The sequence below is a fragment of the Haliotis rufescens genome, unplaced genomic scaffold, assembly GCF_023055435.1.
Source record: "Haliotis rufescens isolate VD_foot unplaced genomic scaffold, xgHalRufe1.0.p SCAF_5, whole genome shotgun sequence".
Taxonomy (NCBI): Eukaryota; Metazoa; Mollusca; class Gastropoda; order Lepetellida; family Haliotidae; genus Haliotis; species Haliotis rufescens.
This window is the reverse complement of record NW_025964223.1, coordinates 35,722,457-35,738,469: the sequence shown is the minus strand read 5'-3', so window position 1 is coordinate 35,738,469 and position 16,013 is coordinate 35,722,457. Positions and strand designations below refer to the sequence as shown.

The 16,013-nt window shown below is 45.8% G+C and overlaps 1 protein-coding gene across 3 annotated transcripts in view; it reads left to right on the top strand.

Moving 5' to 3' along the window:
• LOC124114720 (transmembrane protein 39A-like) overlaps positions 1–16,013 on the top strand; it is an 80,227-nt gene continuing 64,214 nt past the window's right edge. The window contains exons 1-3 of one of the 3 annotated variants that reach the window (XM_046475428.2): positions 1–340; positions 10,835–11,045; positions 11,896–11,979. In XM_046475428.2, coding sequence (XP_046331384.1) covers positions 252–340; positions 10,835–11,045; positions 11,896–11,979 — 384 coding nt within the window. In that variant the 5' untranslated portion in view covers positions 1–251. Of the gene's footprint in view, positions 341–10,831; positions 11,046–11,895; positions 11,980–16,013 lie in introns of all 3 variants that reach the window. The other 2 variants (XM_046475427.2, XM_046475429.2) reach the window with 2 other exon arrangements.

Sequence of the window (16,013 nt, the reverse complement as noted above, 5' to 3'; positions counted from 1 at the left end):
GCTTTTTCATTCGTGCCCATATTTGTCTTATTCTTACCAGTATATCTTAGGTGTCCATCTGGCACTTGCTTATTGCTAGTTTCGATATGATTGATATCAAAAGATCTTGAATAATGTTTTCATTAAAAACGCTTCATTTAACCAAATCAAATTCAACCATATAAGTTTGTGCGGAGGTAGTTAACTTCCGGCTAATGGCGGACACGCTTATAAACATTGAATAATTTATGATATAATCGACGGTGTTGAATATGCCAGGGGGGCGTCGGATATTGTCGAGGATTCAGTCATCCTCCTCGTATCCCTCGTCTGTTCACAAAGGATCTGGAGCAGCTGGAATGTGAGAAACATCATTGTTGCGAATAGGAAAATGTGATGAATAACACCTCATATTTCGCGCAATATAGCTACATTGACCTGGTATTGATAACAGACAATCGTATCAAATTAAGTATAAGTATGTACGTATACATGACCACATGAATTAGGGACCACGATGAATAAATTGTACATTGGTGATTGACCAGAATAAAAAGGATTCATCAAAATCGAGTGTTCTTTCGAAAATACAGGAACTTGAAACACTATCGGAGCTTTCAACATCTAAATACCAACCTGGTCACGACCATTTACTTAATCATCAAGTTTATTCAAGATATTTATAAGTTGTTTCATAATTCCTCAGATTTCGATAATCGTAATGTGTCCTCTACTGCTTCCTAGGACTTTGAAAACTAGGAGCTGATACTCTAATTTTGTGTGTAGAAAAGTGTCAATGTCCTATACAGGCAACTTAAAGACAGAACATTCTCTAGGCTAGCTGTACTATTGTTGTGCCTATCACTGCCAGGGATATGTCTAGGCAACTATCCAGGACTGTCTGGGTTTACTTTCCCAGGATAAAAGTATGCCATCCTGACTCAGTCAATGTTATTATGTGACATCTAGAGCAGGATTGGTTTACGCTTCTGAGTTGTGACAGTGGAACACAGTAATTGTGCTATTTACAAACATAACCACTACACAAGTAATATTATCCTTGAGCACAAGCATTCAATGAAATTGATGTATACCAGCTTTATACAGTTTCATCCAATATTGTGAAAACTCCTATGTGAACATATAAACTATTTAGAACTTCAATGTTAAATTATTATTTGGCTGAGGAATGTCCTACAAAGTGTATTCAATTGTCAGTGTGAAATATTACGCATCATCATTGGTTACCATGACAATATGTTATGTATGGGATTCTTATTTTGTCACACTATGATGTAGGTAACGCGTAGTCATTACCCAGATGGTTGTATTAGTAGGACAGGAAACATGCTGTTATCACCATCATCTAAATGTCATATGACCTCATGAAATTTCTTTTTGTTATATAAATTATCTCAGATATCACAGCCATATTTCTTCATGATAATAATGAATAAGAAATGCTTTTATCAACTTGTTGTCAGTCTTGCTGAAGAAGAAGTTGTTTCAACTGGTTGTGTTCCTAACCCCATCACGCAGCTCCCACATGACCACGGAAGGGATGACGTCACTGATACCACATTACTGCTGTCACTCAGAGAGAACAGTCACCTGTTTTGAGCTCTTAGCTATATACATTGCAATATTTGCATGTTATTCAACACTGTTGTTTTCTGTGAACTATATCCTTTCTATGGTTTGTGTCTTCATATGTTCTATATAATTTTTACCATTACATTAATATTTAACTCTTGATAGTGGCGTTTTGTCACGGTAAATACCAGGCAAATTGTTCTAGTTAGCCATTTCAATTATATTGTTGTACCTATGCTATATTATCGTTATTAAAGTGTTTTTTTTCCGCTTTCCTTGCTTAAACTTATTTTTTTAACCCACATGGTTGGGATGGAGATTATAGCATACACAATCGGGTTGGGAACACATAATAAGTATCAAGTATCACTGTAATAAGGTGTGATTCTCAACCTTTGTGTTTTAACTGAATTTACGGTGTTAGAATTTGGCATTAGTCCTGTAGTCCTTGCCAAATTGCCCAACAGTTAAGGTATCATAAGGACTAGTAGAAATTTGCCCTTTTTAAGGGTTTTGCTTTAAGTTATCATTGTAAGGACTGGTGGACTCAAACTGTTAGTTTCTATCGCTCATAGATATCTGCTCAGCAGCTACTATGTGTAGCGCTCGTCTCCCACTCTGTCCTACTGCATTCTACAAGTACCTAAAGGTCTGGTAAATGCCATAAACTTGCCCTCAGGAAGATGTCAGACTCCTCCGAGTCTACAACAACCCCACCAACCACGATTACCCCTCTTCTTCAGGCGGGAAGCCCCCGGTATCCACTCTTCTATGTTCGACTTCGTCTGAGAATCTCTCTACAACCACTTTGCCTAAACTGGTGTTGACGACCCAGACACCGCTGAGTACTCTATCTATGGCACATATCTTTCGACTGTAAAGACATTCCAACAGCGTCAGATCGATCATATGAGAACTTATCTGCGTGCTGCTTTAGCAGAACTGACCACTACTCGGTGTCTTTGGTATCTTGCGCTTTCAGAGTGGGACTTCAAATTCAAGCGAGACTTAATCCGACAGCCATGGTCGTCTATCTCTCTCTTCAATGGACAGGTCTCTGCCACTTACTCCTTACCGCAGAGATGAGACTGCTCTCAAAGCCCTGGCATAAGTTACTCATCACCCATCCTTCAAGTCTTCACAGACTGAAAACTAGCAACCCAAGCAAACTTCCCTTAAGACCTGTGGACATCTTTCGTGACAGAAGGAAAAGGAAATAATCAGGGAACTACCAACTTATGGCAGGAGCAGGGACCGCAAGAGGAAACAATGAAGCGATGGATGCCAACGACTGGGAACTCTCTCCCCCCCCCCAGTCGTTCCAGTCGTCAAAACACCTGTAGGTGGGAGACTAGGATGTTATTGACAGAATTGGGACATCCTGGGACCCATACATCACCAACAACCTGTGCCAGGGGTATCAGCAAACACTGCTAAAAGACCTACCTCTGACATCGTCAACTCTGGCTGACGGCTACCCCCTACACAATATCAACAACTAAGAAACATAAACATGCTGATGGCTAAAGAGGCTATAGAGATTGTACACTCTCCGGCCATGACACCAGGCTTCTACTCCCCAAGGACTCCGACCAATTCTAAATGATCCACAACCTGGCTACATTCAACCAGCGCTACCTAGACTGCCTGCCATATTTCTGTATGACCGCGGTAAGGCTGCTCAAGACCCAAATCCAGGCCAACGATAGCCTCAACATCCAGGATGCCTATCTACATGTGCCAATCCATCCCAGCGACAGGAAATTCCTAAGTTTCATCATCAATGGAATCCATTACCAATGGGCGGTGCTCCCATTTGGCACTTCCATGACCCAATGGCTAAATACACACATCACCAAGCTGATAGCCACCTTCCACCACCTGAGGAACGTCCTGTTCGAGGCGTATTTTGACGTTTGCCTCCTGAACCACCAGAACATGGCAAATCTCATCCTCCACAGGGTTTTTACACAATGGCTCCTCCACCAGTTGGGTTGGATCGTCAATGTACGGTAGTGGGAGCTCACGCCTCATTCACCCTTCAATTCATAGGCGGCCTCTTTCAGACTGCCTGAGACCTCCTATCAGTCCCTAGGACAGATGGCACAAAATCCAGTGCCACCAACTCCCAGCGCTCCAGCAGTCCCGTACACTTTGCCAGTGGCAGGCACTTCTGGGTCTCCTCACGGCTGCACAGGATTTGACCTCCAGAGGCAGGCTTCAACTCCGACGGATACATATATTCCTTGCTCCTTACATCAGACGCCAGGACCAGTTAGCCTCCATCGTCCTCCAGTGATGGATGTTTGAGTCGAATGTCTTAGGAGGCATCTCCTTCACAGAGCTCACGCCCTCACTACACCTGTTCGTCAAAGCCTCTCTTCAAGGTTGGGGAGATCAGCTGGCTGTGGTCAGATGCTCAGCGCCAGGGCACATAAACAACTTAGCTGGAGGCTCTCATTCTGACCATCTGTCACTGGAAGCAGGTCCTTCGGACAACATCACAGTGATTATCAGGGGACGATGTACTCACTGTCCCTGTTATGACAGACGTTCCGGTTCTCCTGGCTGGTTGATCAAATGGACCTACAGTCCAGCACATCCTGGGTTGCCGAAACATTCTTGCCCTCTTCAGACCAGACAATGTGGCTCCCACAGATTGGAAACTCCACCCAGATGCCTTTGACCTGGTCTGTCAACATCTCGGCTACCCCAACATCGACCTGTTTGCCACCCGCCAAAACTTTCAGATCCAGACCTATATATCTCCAGTACTAGATCTGCAAGATTGGGCTGGTGATGCCCGAAGCATTCCATGTGAAGGACTAAAAGCATACGCTTTTCGGCCTCCTGTCTTCCTACCCAGGGTCCTTCAAAAGATCAGATCAACCCAGAGCCTAGCTCTGATTTTATTCACGCCTTGGTGGCCAGCAAGGAGCTGGTTTGTGGATCTCAAGGGATGTCCCCCGTCAACCCCCGCGAACTGCCAGGATGGCCAAACTTGTTTATCCACCCACACAGCAGGCTGCCTCATCCATCTCCTGACAGGTTTTATCTTCACACCTGGAACATCTGCAAAGACCCCTAAGCACCAAGGGCTCCTCGGCAAGGGCGATCACCTTGGCGCACAAACCTTCTACCAGGGGGCTCTATGACAACATATTGTGCTCCTTTGAGAGTTTCTGCAAGGACCCCACATCTGTGTCGTCCAAATTCTTGGCTGAATTCCTCCTCTTTCTGCACCGCCAGCGTCACATGAAGGGCAGTACCATCACTATGTACTTCAGGCCCCAGGCTTGGTATCTGAACTTGGTTGTTACTTTGCTGAGAGGCGCTTCCTACTACAACCTCACCAAGAAGACGGTTTTCCTCTTGGCTCTGGCTGCAGTGGCATGGGTGAGTGACATGCATGCCCTGGATGTCCCGTTTTAGATTTGAGTGCAGAGCGCATGGAGCCGTTCATCTTTGGCTGTGCTGGGACTTCATAGTCAAGAATCATCTACCAGGACAGCCTGATAGATCCTTCAACATCCCTTCACCATTATGGAGGAATGCTTCTGGCGCTCGGACACTGTCTTCACCAGCCTTTATCTGCAAGACACCACCTTGGAAGACGTGGAAGGCATCCACAGCTTTGAACCTTTGGTGGTTGCCCAGCAGGTTACTTTCCCGTAGTGCCATTGACTCTTCCCAATGTTTGGAGCCAACTTTTCTACCTCTCCGCTGCGTGTCACCCTTGACTAGAACGTTTACATGCTACTTGCTTTGGCTTGATACATCAGTTTTAGATTTTAGCTAAATGCCTAATTTCTATTACTGCAATGCTACCTGGACACACCTGAAGGTATGCCCTCCAACTCTTTACCGTCCTATAAGGATGCAGTAAGGAGTAATGTAGGATAAGTAAAAAATGTAGTAAAATCTAAATATTTTTTATATTTCTATACTTATCCTGCATTACTATGTCTAAAGTGGCCCATTCATCGCAGAGCTGCCTCTACACAATGTGTTCAGTTGCTCTGTTTTAGGAGTTGTATGCTGATCAGTGACGTCACCCCTTCTGTGGTCATGTGGGAACTGTGTCACAGGGTTAGCCACACAACCAGTTGTAACAACTTCTTCTTCAGCAAGACCTCACACAGCTCTTCGTTCTGTAAGGGGGGCACGGCTGGCCCAGTTGTCTTAGGAGCCGCGGGCACACCAGAAACCTATGATTGTGGGTTCGAATCCCAGTTCGCCCCGATTATATTTCTAGGTTCTATGTTTCTGTGGTAAACGTCACTTTGGGCTTTCCTCCCACATTAAGCTGACCGCCCCAATATAACTAGAATACTGTTAAAAGCGGTGTTCAACCCAACTCACTCACTCACTCTGTAAAAACAATCAGTAAATGCATTAAGGAGTAATGCAGGATAAGTATATACATATAAAAAGTATCTAGATTTTGCTATCATATTTATGTACATTTTGTGATCTGCTTGTAGATGTTCATTATGAACATATTTCTCATAGGCTTGTGTTGATTTTTTTTTTCACAAAGCCAAGTCAAAGTCTAGTTACAATATTATCCTCTCTGCTAATATCAGTTCAAGTACACCTGGTAATGGCAAGCAGCCATAGAAGTTGGGTTTCTTAATACATGCACTGGTAGAATATGATTCCCATTTTAAGGTTATCCATCAAATGAGTAGAGAAACATTGTTTTTATCAAGAAAAATAAAGTTGATTATTTCTTACCCTGACACAACACATTGCAATTTCCTTCTGGACTTCGATCCTATAGCACAGAACCCCAAAAGTGCCTCTTCCTCCTCCTGGGCATCCCAGCCCTTGGTTACAGGAGTCATCTGTCCCTGATCCCTGAACCCACTACTTCTCACATGCACTTTCAAATTGACTACTATATCCTTGTGTTTTTACAATTTTTGGTCATTCTGAATTACTGTTTCTCCATTAATATCTGTTTCTTCATATTGTGTGGGAAGTTTTTCTTTCGCATGTGTATTTTGAAAATTTTAGGCCATGTGGTGTGTTGGAAATAATTTCCCCGCGAAAAAAAGTGAAAGTATTTCTATATTTCCATTCGCTATTATTTGTTGCTGTTGAATTTGCGTTTGGTTTCTATGCCCTGTGGGGGATTTGTACATGCTTATATGTATTATATGTTTTTATATGTTGCAGAGCATGGCATAGACGACGATGTGTGCACATCTCTTGTGTACGTGACAGTGTGCTTCATGTGTCACAGGGGGAAATCTCACAGTGATTGTGGATTGTCCTGACTGTAGGGACTCTGTATGTGACTTAGTTTCTAGCACATTATCCAAAGAGCGGGTTGAAGTTTATCTCAAATGCATGAGGAAGAGAAGAACTCAGCAAGCCTGCAGAGAAATGACCCGATGGGAGGTGGCCACCGTGACTACTGCCCCGTTCACAACGCCTGCAGTGGTGACTGTTGCCGCTGGGACAGCAACGACTCTATCGACTTCAGCGTTGACCCCTACAATTACGTGTCCGGTCCAGACGTCCCCATGCTCTAGGCCAACAAGCTCTCCAGCTTTAACGCGGGTAGAGGAGCTGACTGGAACTTGCGTGCAACCTCCCAAAGAGGCATTGATTTAGGGCGAGCGCCAGAACTTAGATTAGAGCGACGCACAGAACATGGGCGCCAGCCAGAATATTGGATGGAGTCCTAGCCATGACTTGAGCAACGTCGCTGGACGAACTTGGGTAAGCGAAAAGCGCTGGATGGAGGACTCTGATGTAGAGAGTAAGATTAAGCAGAGAGTGGATTGTCTAATCCGAGTGGCAGAAGTGCCCGGTTTGGAGCCACCCAACCCCAAGAAACCTAAGGTGTTGTCCTGGTACGTCAAAGTTTAAGCTGCATGTCTTACAATCTCCCATTGTGTCACCATCTGTGGACAAGGAGATTCATGTTCCAGGGGAGGGGCTTCCAATGGCAAGTCATGCCATTTGGAATTTCCTCGCCCTTCGTGGTTGCCCTGTTGCACAGCAGACGTGTCAGCTTCCATCCATACATAGACGATTGCATCCTCAATGAACAGGATCCACTAACGCTAACGCAACACATCACCTGTTCGAGCACCTGTTGTCCCAGTTGGGATGGTTGATAAACCAGGAAAAGTCGGAGTTGATTCCATCGCAGTCTCTCCAGTTCATAGGAGGGCTGTTCGACACCAGCAGAAGTTTACTAATGGTACCGATGGACAGGAAACGTAAGATACAATCACCAATTCAACAGGCTGTCTCTCATGACATCACAGTCAGCGATTGGCAGAGTCTACTTGGTCTACTGACATCGGCTCAAGGTGCAACACGCACGGGTTGACTTCAGCTGAGACCCATGCAATGTTATCTCCAGTGTGGTTTGGTTGGAGTGACCCAGAGCTGATTGTGCTGTAACCACAGTGTTGGATGATCCCAACACCTGCAACGGGGTGTCTTTGCGAAACTTCATGCCAACCCACCATCTCTTCGTTGATGCATCACTGAGGGGTTGCGAAGAGCACATGGATCAGCTAACACTTCCAGGGGTGTGGACAGAGGAGCAGGCAGGCTTGCATATTAACAGCCGAGTTTTGGGCTGTGATTCTGGCAGTGAAACTAGCCACCCATGTGCTGATATCCAAGACAATGCCACGGTCCACATCAACAAGATGGGGTCCACACATTCCAGCCACTTGTTAGACCGAACTTTTCACCGGTTTACGAGCTGAAAGAAGTCAGGGCTCGGCACATTCCTGGCATCACAAACGTTGTTGCCGACGCACTGTCTCGCCCTCATCAGTCCACACCGACGGAATGGCAACTGCATCCCAACCAGTTTTGGATGGTGTGTCACCACTTGACCATGCCCATCGTCTTTGTGTCTCCACTTCCCGATCCACTGGGTTGGGATCAAGACTCTCTCGCTATCTCCTGGGAAAACCTTCACCTTCATGCGTACACATTCCCACAACCAGCAGTGCTACCCAGAGTCTTGCAGAAGTTGAGGGAAACGAAGCAGATCCATCTGCTTTTGGTAGTGCCTTTATTGGCCCGGGAGATTGTGGTTCTCAGAGCTCCCTCTGTGGCAGAAGCAACTCATCAACCGGCTTGTTAGCTCTGCACACGTAGTGCATTTGCAAAGAGCATTGACAACTAGAAATTTTTCTGTGAGAGCCGCACAGGCCGTTGTGTGAAAACGAAGCATTTAGATCTGATGAAGGTCGCTACTCCATTTATTGTGGAATACTAACTGTTTCTGTGTTCAGCTAGACATTTGCGAGGCGGTACTATCGGTATGTATGTGGCAGCCCTTACCGGGTAATACCATCATTGCAGCTTCCAGGTCCGTCAAGATTAGTTCAGCGCCAGAAATCAGAGCTATGTTAGAGGGCTTCCAACATCAAGATCAGAAGAAGCGCTTAAGGCCTCCTGCTTTGGATCTAGGGGTGGTCTCTCTATGAACCGATGGAGCAGGCTCAAATTATAGTTTTTGACTCAAATATGGCAGTTCGTATTGGTAAAATACATGCTTTGGACGTCACATTCAGTTTGACAGGGGCCCAGTCGCTAAGGTTCACTTGGGCTTATGTGGAATTTTGTGGCTAAAAACCAGCAATTGGGTGAGGATAATTCGACGGTTCACGATGTCGCCCATATAGGTCATCCTTAGGACGGAGGACACTGACGATGTGTTGTTGTGTCCTGTGCGGGTGTTCAGGCGTTACTTGGAAGTGACCAGAGTTACGGGAGATTATTCCTACCTCTGTCGACCAGAAGTAGAGCAGAGGTGACAAAGAATACCATGGCGTTTTGGCCTCATGCTACAATTCTGCAGGCGGATCAGCATGCAGGATTGGACCCACCTCAGACGCACAATCCACATGAAATCAGAGCCTTTGCATCCACAATAGTGCTGCATACTAACTGTACGCTGACGGATGTCATCAAGGGTGTTTTTGGCGCACTAACATTTCCTTTGCCAACTACTATCTGAGGGACCTCTATGTTGAAGACGTAGAAGGCGTTCATCAGTTCAGGCAGCAGTCAACTGTCCCAGGTTCACATCATTGATTTTGACGCTGTATTTAACCATTTATGAATAAATATTGTTTGACAATATCTTATGGCGTACCTCCATTTCTGTTCACCTCACGAACGATGTTGGATCCTGCTGTGTGTCATAGACTCCTCATCGATGTACTCAGTGCATTGCCAGATATTTCCTTGTGTCACGTGTGGTTCAATAAATATGCTGAGGTATTGTAGGGCGTGGGTTGTTATACGCTACATCCTATAGTTCCGATCGTTCGGGCGTCACAAATCGGAAACCACACAGGTACCCGGACATTGACCGGCGTCTTACATGTTAGAGTAAGGATGTGACAGGTGATACAGGATTAGTGCCGTGAGCACATCAATTTCGCTTCTCCTAATCCAGACTTAATTCGGGTGGTCCCTCAAGCTCCAGCACCATTCAGTGCGTTGCCAGATATTTTCCTTGTGTCACATGTGGCTCAATAAATATTCTGAGGGTTTGTTTGGCTTGGATCGTTATGTGCTACATCCTATTGTTACGATCTTCCTATCAGATGTTACAAGTGATACAGGATTAGTAAAGAGGTCGCCCTGCCAAGCATAGCCTAAACCAGACATTATTCGGGTGGTTATCAATACGGCAAGTGGGATAAGCGTTGCAATGTGTTGTGTCAGGAAAAGAAAAAATCTACATGCATTGATTATTCATGATGTTCGTATACTTATCCTGACACAACAAGACTCAGGCCCTCCCATCCATCCCCCGTCTGTCCCCCGTCTGTCCCCCGTCTGATGTGCACACAAAGCGCTGATGAGAAGACACTGAAGGGATCAGGAACAGATAACTCTTGTTGGTAACCGAGGGCTGAGGGAGCCCCAGAGGAAGGAGAGGCACGTTTTGGGTTCTGTGTTATAGGATCAAAGTCAAGAAGGACATTGCAATGTGTTGTGGCAGGATAAGTATACTAATATCATGAATAACCAATTTTTGTGTAGTATTCCCAGTTCCACCCAATCATTCGTGCTTCAAGCTCATGAATATGATGAAAAGTCACAGCCTCATTAGCATCATATGCTGTCATCATTATCAGAAAGCCAAATCCCTTTTTGCCTGTATACTTACTGTGATAGTGGTAGTTTCATTCGCTGTTCTTTGTGTTTCTTGCACCGATGAAAGTTTGAATGACATGTTAAGGATGCTAACTATTTATTTCAGCAGTAATGGCGATGACCGTGAAACCAACATGATTCCACTGGCATCAATGGTTGTGTTGCCCAAACATGCATCCGTTCCAGAAATCCCTGGAGACAGTAACCTGTACTTTGAGGCGATGTTGTATGTGTTTGGAATCATAGTGATGTGTCTCCAATACATCAACTTGTACAAGACTGTGTGGTGGCTGCCCCATTCACATTCTAGCTATGCTTTAGTAAGAAAACAATCTTTTACTTTTTACCGCTACTTGTCATGTGTACTGGATCAGCTCATACACTCATATGTCAACTGTCTTCACATGTATGTCAGATTAACAAATGTATTTGGGATAAAACTTTCTTAGTAAAGTACAGATTCTCGTACTTTTTGGGTGGAGTCCTGTCAAGGATTCGAACCCACACTGCCAGAGTGAGGCACCTAATCGCCAGCACACAAAGTCAGCAATCTAACCCACTCGGCCACCGAGGCTTCCAAAAAAAATGGCATTGTGTATTCCTAGCTTTCAGCCATGGGATCTGTGCCAATTTACACATGTCAGAGGGGTACAAAAAGTACGTGATCTCGACTACCAGTTTCACTTTATGTTGAAGCCTCGGTGGCTGAGTGGGTTAGATTGCTGACTTTGTCTGCTGGCGATGAGGTGCCTCACTCTGGCAGTGTGGGTTTGAATCCCGGACGGGACTCAACCCCCCAAACATCAAGAATCTGTACTTTGCTAAGACAGTGTTATCCCAAATATAACTTTTCTTACATTTCACCACTTTCTAAATGGCATTGTGTATGTCAGCTTAGTTACAAACATTTAAGATCATGTAATGTTGATAGGGGGTAGGTTTTGCAATACTGGTAAATCATATGTCACACTAGCCTGAGAACAATTTTTTTTTTCTCATATGACATATTTGCATCAATCGAAAAAATTAACACTTTTTCAGTCAATTTCATGTGTCGTACTGAGCAATCACACACAGCTTCCTTCTTTTAAAGGTAAAGAAACTGTTTTTGTCTTTCACTGATTGACCCCTGATGGTGTCAATGTTAAAGATTCTATGTTACTGTTACAGAACTTCTACCTGATTGACCCATACCTGGTACAGTTCCTCAGTCTGCTGATGAGCAGGAGGTTGGTGGCGTGCTTTGTACAGGAGGTAGGCATTATAACAAGTATTGAGTTGACATTGTGATAATGGTAAAATGTAAATATACTGAAGTTAGGGATCCTGAATACTTTTGGGGATATGTTTTTGTAGTGAAAACTGAGCACAAAATTTATAAAAAGTATCCCCCAAAATATTCACATGATCCCTAATTTCTTTTTTGTTCTGTATATATGCACATGCACAAAAGTTAAGTGCCACCATATTCATAGTCTCTTGATTTCACGTGTGGGAATCAGAAATACGAAATATGATGATGTATGACTGAATTGGGCTTCCATAGTTTCATGAACCCAAATTTGACCAGATACCACAAGGAAAGCTTGCTTTACGTGTTGCTGCAGTTCCCCTACCCTATAAATAGTGAAATTCAAGTTTCACACATGTGGTTGCATTTTGCTCCTGTGTGAGATTCCCCTTCCAATAGAGGTTGAAAATCAGCCATGGTGATGAGAAAGTTAACGAACGCTGAAAGATGGCAAGGGATAGGCATGAAAAATGCTGGCATGTCATGCAGGGCCATTGCAAGACAAATGGGTCGTTATCACAGTGTTATCACTCGTTTGATTGTCTAACATGGTCTAACCAATGATGTCAATGACAGGCATAGGTCTGGTAGCCCAAGAAAGACCTCTAACAGAGAGGATAGACGTCTTTTCAGGATAGCCAGATGAAATCCATTTGCCACTTTAACAGATTTAAGACTGCAGTGGATTACCCATCAGAGACTCTCGAGGATGACCGTAAGGCGTCGCCTCAGAGAGGCTGGTTATAACGCCAGAAGACCAGTAAAACATCCTCAACTGACTGAGAGGCACATGGAATCGTCTGATATGGTGTTGTGCCCGTAGTCGATGGAACTTGGCCAACTGGAGAAGGATCCATTGGTCTGACGAGTGTCGAATGCTGCTACGAACTGTTGCTGGTTGAATATGTGTTTGGAGGCAACGTAACACTCGTTTTGCACCAAGGAACATCCAGAAGACCTTAGCATGTGGCAGGGGTCTGTCATGATATGGGGTTGTGTTTCCTTCAGCTGCAAACTTCCGCTGGTGACAATTCGTGGAAACCTGAATGGCCAACAATACCAAGATGGTAGTCCCTCATTTTGACAACCATCCTCTTCAGACAAGACCTGTTTACGTGGACGACAATGCTAGACCACACAGATCTTGGGCAGTTTTGGCTTATTTGCGTCAAGAAGCTATTGCCACTCTTCCTTGGCCGGCCTGTAGTCCGGATCTTAATCCAACTGAGCATCTCTGGGACATTCTTGGCCGGAAAATCAGACATCGTGATCCCCCAGTTCAAAATCTCGCTGGACTTGAAGCCGCACTTCATGAAGAATGGATCCATTTGCCTCAGAGAAGTATTCAACGACTTGTAATGAGTATGAGGCGTAGGGTTGAAACTGTGGTCAATGTCCGTGGATCATACACATGTTACTGATGTTTCTGTCTTGCAATAGACTCTGCACTCCCTAGGGTGTCTATGTGACACCTGATATGGTCTGCTGATATCATGACAGCTACATGACAAAAAAAGTTTTTCAATGTTTTCTAATCCCTCATTCTCTTTCAGATTAAATCCTCCTTGGGTCACTTATTGCATTTTCCTGGCTCAAGAAAATCTACATGACATAGTTGACATTCGTTTTTGTATGATATACGTCCACCCTTATGGTGCCTCACTCTCCACGGCGCGTCACGCCAAGGGAAGCAACTCTCACCCAAATCACTTTCCTTATATCATCTGACAAAGACAGACGTGCCTGTTTTTTTCAAGACTAACAAAAGTACAAGATTATCGTTCGAACAAGAACCATGGCTGACCAAACTGTATGTATGGTACATTTCTTTCATGCAAAGGCGTAATACTTCGCATTGTAAAGTTATATAGTTGTAATTATATGACACGTGTATGATACCTTTGAAACAAAGGCCGTCGTGGCGTCCATATTGTAGTGCCACGTAGGATACATGTAACACCAGGGCCATTAAAAACGGCTTGGGGTTTTCAATGTTATATCATCTTTTCCTTTAATAAACCCAAGGTGGTGTGTTAATTATATTTAAATTACACTTTTTTACGGTTTTTTTACACCTTTGCGTGTAACACGCCCACTTTGGTGTTATAACTATACGACATTGGCTATTAGTATCGCGTTACCCATTGCATTCTAAATTACGCCTTTGCTTCTAGTTTCACAATTTATGCATGTATCTTTCTGATCTTTTAATCGCACTGATACATTTATTACCCTGATTACACTGATACAATTTTTTTTACAGACCTTCAAACTGTGTACGGGGTGTTCGGCATCCATACTTGCAGGCAGGCATGATACTTGCCTCAAGTGTCTGGCGGAAGACGGGCATGACGATGGGTCATGCCCGATCTGTATTGCTTTCACCCCCCGGGCTCAGAAAAAGAGACAAGTGGATCTCTTGCACTTTAAGGGTCTCTTGAAGGCAGGGGTGGATATAAGATCGGCACAGACCATTTCCCCCCCTCTTTAAAAAATCAAAAAAGGGTAAAAAAGCAGCAGAGTCGCCTCCGCTCCCTCCCCGGGGGCCGGGGGTGAAGGCTCTAGGGTCCCCGTAACAATCACTGCACCCTCTCCTGCACCGTCTTTGGCTGACATCTCTGCCTTGTTGAGGTCGCAGATGGCGTTGATGATGGAGGAGGTAAAGTCTCAGCTCCGTGAGGAGATGCGGACCGAGCCTTCCCCGTTGTCGGCGCGGGACGCGGCTTCGAGACCCTGTGATATGCCCGGCGTCGACCGAGGCAGGCCACTTGGTCTCGGGGACGATCTCAGACCGGGCTTCGGCGCCGGCTCGAGGTCGGTCCCCAGCGGAGGGGTGGCGGGAGCTGGCCCGTTCACTACCGACGCACAGTTCTCCCCCTGGCGGAGCCAGACGCCTCTTCCGAGGACGAGGCTTCCTCTAGCGGATTCCTAGCCCAGAGCCAGGTGGGTTCCCTTGAACCCCCGGCACCTTCGTCTGCCTCTTCTCTCGGGGAAGAGTGAATTAATTTCGGCTCGGAATCGAGAGAGGAGGAGTGGATGGAGGAGGGGGGAGACGACTCGGAGACCTCGGGAACATTTTCCTTAGCTTGCTCGTTGAGGCATGTACGGGACAAGATTGTCCAGGTACTGCTTCAGGTGGCTGCGCCCATGCCCCAGTCGGATCCGGCCGAGTTCCGCCTTCAGGGGGATGCTTTTGCTCCAAGCAAGGCGCCCCAGGTGCGGCTCCGTGTTCTATCCTCACTGGTGCATGAAGTCATCAACCCTCTGTTGTCAGGTGCCCGCAGGAAGTTTGACCTGCCCGAACTTATTAAGCGGTACCCGTTAGCAGAGGATGGTGACTTTGAGGTACCGGTGGTGGATGAATGCGTCTGGACCTCCGTTACCCTGGGGGGGTCTTCGACCCCCAACTTGACTAAGGTCAAGCAGGGCCGGCGGTTGCCACCCTTTCCCGCGTGCGTCGCGGAGCTGAAGGTTGCTAACGTTTGCTTCGAGGAGCAATATTGTAACGCATGTCAGCAGCTCTGTGTGTCCGTACACTCCGCATATTTGTCCGCGGTACAGAGGGAGTTAGCGGGAGAGGGGCCGGCCGACTTTTCGGAGTTGGCCGGGCAACTTACGGAGGTCCATAGTCATCTTGCGAGGGAAGCTATTCGTAGCTGTGCCTCGCAGATGATGTGCGCAGTCATGGGCATGCGCAGGCTGTGGATGTTGGTATCCAAATACTCGGCTTCCACACGCCATGATCTATTTGCTTTGCCATATAAGATGGGTGCCACCCTCTTCCCTGGGGCTCAGCAGGTGGTCCGAGAGGCCGCACAGTTGTATGCCTCCATCAAGGATTCTAAGGCCTTGTTGGAGGTATCATGCGTTAAACCGCGTAAGCGGACCTCTCCACTTAACTCCTCCTACGCTGATGCGCCGGGTCAGAAGTCCACACCTGCTTGGAAGCAGCCGCTTCCTTCAGGTAAGGGCGCCGGGAGGAGCAAGAGAGGCAGGG